The 4,967-nt window shown below is 41.0% G+C and overlaps 1 protein-coding gene across 2 annotated transcripts in view; it reads left to right on the plus strand.

Moving 5' to 3' along the window:
* The window catches only part of GEMIN5 (gem nuclear organelle associated protein 5), a 61,359-nt gene that overhangs the window by 8,661 nt on the left and 47,731 nt on the right, over positions 1-4,967 (plus strand). For both annotated transcript variants that reach the window (XM_003782011.2, XM_012808679.2), the window contains exons 6-8: positions 1,126-1,258; positions 3,201-3,366; positions 4,000-4,212. In XM_003782011.2, the coding sequence (XP_003782059.1) occupies positions 1,126-1,258; positions 3,201-3,366; positions 4,000-4,212 (512 nt within the window). The remainder of the gene's footprint in view (positions 1-1,125; positions 1,259-3,200; positions 3,367-3,999; positions 4,213-4,967) is intronic.

Raw genomic sequence — 4,967 nt, forward strand, 5'->3', positions numbered from 1 at the left:
GTAGAGTGCCATGGCATCACAGCTCATAGCAACCTCCAACTCCTGGGCTCAAGCGAGTCTTCTGCCTCAGCCTCCCAAGTAGCTGGGACTACAGGCGCCCGCCACAATGCCCGGCCATTTTTTAGTTGCAGCCATCATTGTTGTTTGGCGGGCCGGGCTGGGGATTCGAACCCGCCACCTTAGGTGTATGTGGCTGCCGCCTTAGCCACTTGAGCCACAGGCACCGAGCCATACAATGGCTCTTAATTGTGGTTGTACACCAGAGTAATATGGAGAGTTTTTGGAAAATGTAGATTTCTAGATCCCACATGAGATCTACTGAGTTAGAACCTTTAGGAATCAGGTGCTGGCATATTTATTTTTGAAAGCTCCACCTGTGGTTCATCAGTGGTAACTAATAGTATATTTGAAGACATGGTATAGATTAATGGTTAAGGTTCGGCCATATACACCGAGGCTGGTGGGTTCAAACCCAGGCCCAGCCTGCTGAACAGCAACTACAGCAACAATGACAAAAATAGCCGGGCATTGTGGCAGGTGCCTGTAGTCCCAGTTGCTTGGGAGGCTGAGACAAGAGAATCGCTTAAGCTCAAGAGTTTGAGGTTGCTATGAGCTGTTATGCCATAGCACTCTATCAAGGGCGATATAGGGAGACTTTGTCTCAAGAGAAAAAAAAAAAACACTGGTTAGTAGTGTGTTTTGTGGAGATACTCCCTAGCTACATGTTGACTGCCAAATTTTTCCTCTTTGTTGGATTTCTTGCCAACTAAAAGAAGTAATCTCAACCTCTGTCTTTCCAACTTTGGAGTTGTGTTACCACTCTATGGCATACAACATAGTTAGGTTACCACATGGGTTGTCCGTTCTAGTTGAGAGCACATTTTCCCAGATAAAATATATTCTTAATATGTGTGACAGACTACAAAAGCTTATTTGACCTTAATGTAGTTAGACTGTTATAACCACTACTTGTAATGATACTTCCATGAATGAATTTCCATCTAAATTCTAAGTAACCAGACCAATAAACTTTTAAACCGTGGACTGCGTATTGTGAATTGCTGGTGACTTCACGCCTGTACTTTCATTGTCTTGAGTGCCCATTGACCTTCTCTTAATCTGCAGGAGTGATGACTTTGAAATTACCCTTTCTGAAAAGAAGAGGAGGGGGTATAGATCCAACTGTTAAGGAGCGTCTTTGGTTGACGCTCCATTGGTCCAGTAATCAGCCAACACAGCTGGTATCTAGCTGTTTTGGGTAAGCCTTTTTTTGGTTGTTTACTCTGATATGCAATAGAACCACTATAGTTAACCACTTCCTTATGTTGACCTAATTTTCATAGACAAACATGCATCACATGTATGTATCAGTGCAATAGACCTAGTTCCTTATGTAGACCACCTCCATTATTGACCAGTTCGTTGCAGTCCTTTGGGTGGTCAACTTACAGAGGTTTGTAAGTCTACCATATTTATTTTTCCTGTTTGACCACAGGGATTCTTAGGCTACTTTTTATTTATTTATTTATTTTTGAGACAGCATCTCACTTTGTCACCCTCAGTAGAATGCTGTGGCATCATAGCTCACAGCAACCTCCAACTCCTGGGCTTAGGCAATTCTCCTGCCTCAGTCTCCCAAGTAGGTGGGACTACAGGCACCCGCCACAATGCCTGTCTATTTTTTTGCTGCAGTTTTGGCCGAGGCTGGGTTTGAACCCGCCACCCTCGATACATGGGGCCAGCACCTTACCCACTGAGCCATAGGCACTGCCCCCTAGGGTACTTTTTTATGGATAATAAAAGATGGAGAAAGGAATGGCCAAGGTTTATATTATGATGGGCCATTTGGAATAAGAAAATCATGCGACTAATACCTGTTCTGTCTACTAACAGTTGTAAAAAGAGCAAGTAAGTATAGTCTGGTAGTGCGGACTCTAAAGTCAGGCAGAACTAAATTTCAGAATCAGTCTTTTACTTTTGCTTTGAGTTCATGAGCAAGACTGTTTACTTTTTTAAGCTTTATCACTTTGTGCATAGAAAAGGGAGATAGTTACTAATATTTTCTATCTCTTAGGATGGTTATGGCCATTCAGTGAACAAAATTTATTAAGCAACTGCTTCTAGTTGCTTCTAGAAGTGCTTTTTTTTTTTTTTTTTTTTTTTTTGAGACGGAGCCTCAAGCTATCCCCCTGGGTAGAGTGCCATGGCATCACGCTCACAGCAACCTCCAACTCCTGGGCTCAAGCGAGTCTCCTGCCTCAGCCTCCCAAGTAGCTGGGACTACAGGCGCCCGCCACAACGCCTGGCCATTTTTTGGTTGCAGCCATCATTGTTGTTTGGCCGGCCCGGGCTGGGGATTCGAACCCGCCGCCTTAGGTGTATGTGGCTGGCGCCTTAGCCGCTTGAGCCACAGGCGCCGAGCCTAGAAGTGCTTTTAATGACAGAGTCCCTTAAATGAAGAAATATAGTAAAGCATGTAGAAATTTCCTAAAAATGTTAACTATGGCCTTATTCCCTCACTACCCCATAAAAGAGATATATCTTAAAGCTTTGGGGGCTAGGCAAATTTTGGTGATATTTTATAATTATAGCTATTAGAGAAATCTGTTTAAAAGATAGTCTAATACATTCATATGATTCAAGAAATGAATGAAAGTAAGCCAGGAACAGTGGCTCATGCCTATAATACTGGAATGCCAAGGTGAATGCATTGCTTGAGCTCAGGAGTTGGAGATCAGCCTGAGCAAGAGTAAGAGTAAGACCTTATCTCTACTTAAAATAGAATACCTAGCTGGGTGTCATGGCGGGTGCCTGTAGTCCCAGCTACTTGGGACACTGAGACAAGAGGATCACTTGAGCCCAAGAGTTCGAAGTTGCTGTGAGCTAAGTTGATGCCATGGCACCACTGTACCCAGGGTGACAGAGTGAGGCTCTGTCTCAGATAAAAAACAAAAAGAAAGAATTTAACAATAAAGCGTCCTTCTCACCTCTGTATTCCCTAACTGCTTGGTTCCTTTCTCTGGGACCAGTGACACACATTTTTTTATGTGTATTCTAGACATATTTTATGCATATTTAAAAATATGCAGTTTTTTTTTCTTAAAGGATCAATTAACAGAAATTATTTTGAAACTGGCTCAATAATCACTTGTTTTTAGATCACTTATGCAGAAATTAATACTTATGTTCTTCCTTCACAGAGGTGAACTGCTGCTATGGGATCTCACCCAGTCTTGGAGACGGAAGTATACCCTCTTCAGTGCTTCATCAGAAGGGCAGAATCATTCAAGAATTGTGTTTAATTTATGTCCTTTACAAACTGACGATGACAGACAGCTGCTACTTTCCACATCCATGGATAGAGATGTAAGAAATGCTTGTTTGTGTTCAACAGTTTATAACTTGGATGGAATTAGAAGGCTTTTTCAAACCACCCATCAGTCTTTATACCCCACACTTGGCCCCGATTTTAGAGTCACCATTACTGATTGAAACTAAATATATCAATAGTATAGGAGTAGGGGAAATTTGAGGAACCACCAAATTGCTTTTGGTTAAAGCAGACTTATGAAAGGCGAGTAGGCATGTTTAGGGAGGTATGTGTAAGATCCTTCAACTATGGCTCATCCTGCTTTATAGTTTAGGTACCAAAATGATTTATTCTTGGTGAAATCTCTGAGAGAATTAGCTTTATTTAAGAGTCTGTTACCTTACTGCTTTGCAGGTAAGCTAGGTTTATTTCACAGACTTTATTTTCTCTTAGGTCCTTCTGTTAAACAAGCAATAATTAAAAGGAATAAATATATTCCAAAATCCTTTTGAGCTATATAATTTATTGCTGATGTTTTTTTCTAAAAGATACTTTTTCTAATTCCTACCAGAAGACTGAAATGACATAATCCTCACCCATTCTTTGAGCCTATGCCATTTGAAATAATGGATTCCTTTTTCTATTTCTCTTCCCTTTGTATGTGTAAGCCCTTACCTTTAATCTTTCAGATAAAATGTTGGGACATGGCCACCCTGGAGTGTTGCTGGACTCTGCCGTCCCTTGGTGGGTTTGCCTACAGTCTGGCTTTCTCTCCTGTGGACGTAGGCTGTTTGGCCATAGGTGTGGGGGATGGCATGATCCGTGTATGGAATACGCTCTCCATAAAGAACAACTATGATGTGAAAAATTTTTGGCAAGGTGTCAAGTCCAAGGTAACAGCGGTAAGGATGCTTTATTTGAACATTTTTCAAATATTTCTTCTATGGTGAATATCTATTCATTTAAACAAACTCTATTAGGAATTGAAAGTTGTTTAAAGATATTTTCAATGAAGTTTGAAACTAGGAAAGTAGACCCTCAAACCCTTTATTCCCAAATGCAGAGTTTAAAATTATAAAGGCTTTGTTCATCTCACCATGTTTTTAATGATGAGAAATTAGAAATAACCTGAATGAATAACCTTAAGGTTAGAAATAACCTTAATGTATTCATAAAAGATACATTGTTATAATATAAGCACATGTTGGAATAGCACCAAATTATTAAAGCAGGTACAGTGCCTCACACTTGTAATCCTAGCACTCTGGGTGGCTGTGGTAGGTAGATTGCTTGAGCTCAGGGGTTCAATATCAGCCTGAGCAAGAGTACAACCCATCTCTATTAAAAATTAAAAAATTAGCTAGGCATTTTGGCAGATACCTATAGTCTCAGCTGCTCAGGAGGCTGAGGCAAGAGGGTCACTTGAGCCCAAGAGTTTGAGGTTGCTATGAGATATGACACCACAACACTTACCCAGGGTGATAGAGTGAGACTCTGTTTCAAAAAATAAAAATAAAAATGATAGCATAGGGTGACACCTGTAGTATCTTGAGGCTGGCAGGTTTGAACCCAGCCTGCACCAGCTAAAACAACAATGACAACTGCAACAACAACAAAATAGCCAAGCATTGTGGTGGGCGTGTGTGGTCCCAGCTAC

Source organism: Otolemur garnettii, unplaced genomic scaffold, assembly GCF_000181295.1.
Source record: "Otolemur garnettii isolate 467f Iridium unplaced genomic scaffold, OtoGar3 scaffold00003, whole genome shotgun sequence".
In the NCBI taxonomy this organism is placed as follows: Eukaryota; Metazoa; Chordata; class Mammalia; order Primates; family Galagidae; genus Otolemur; species Otolemur garnettii.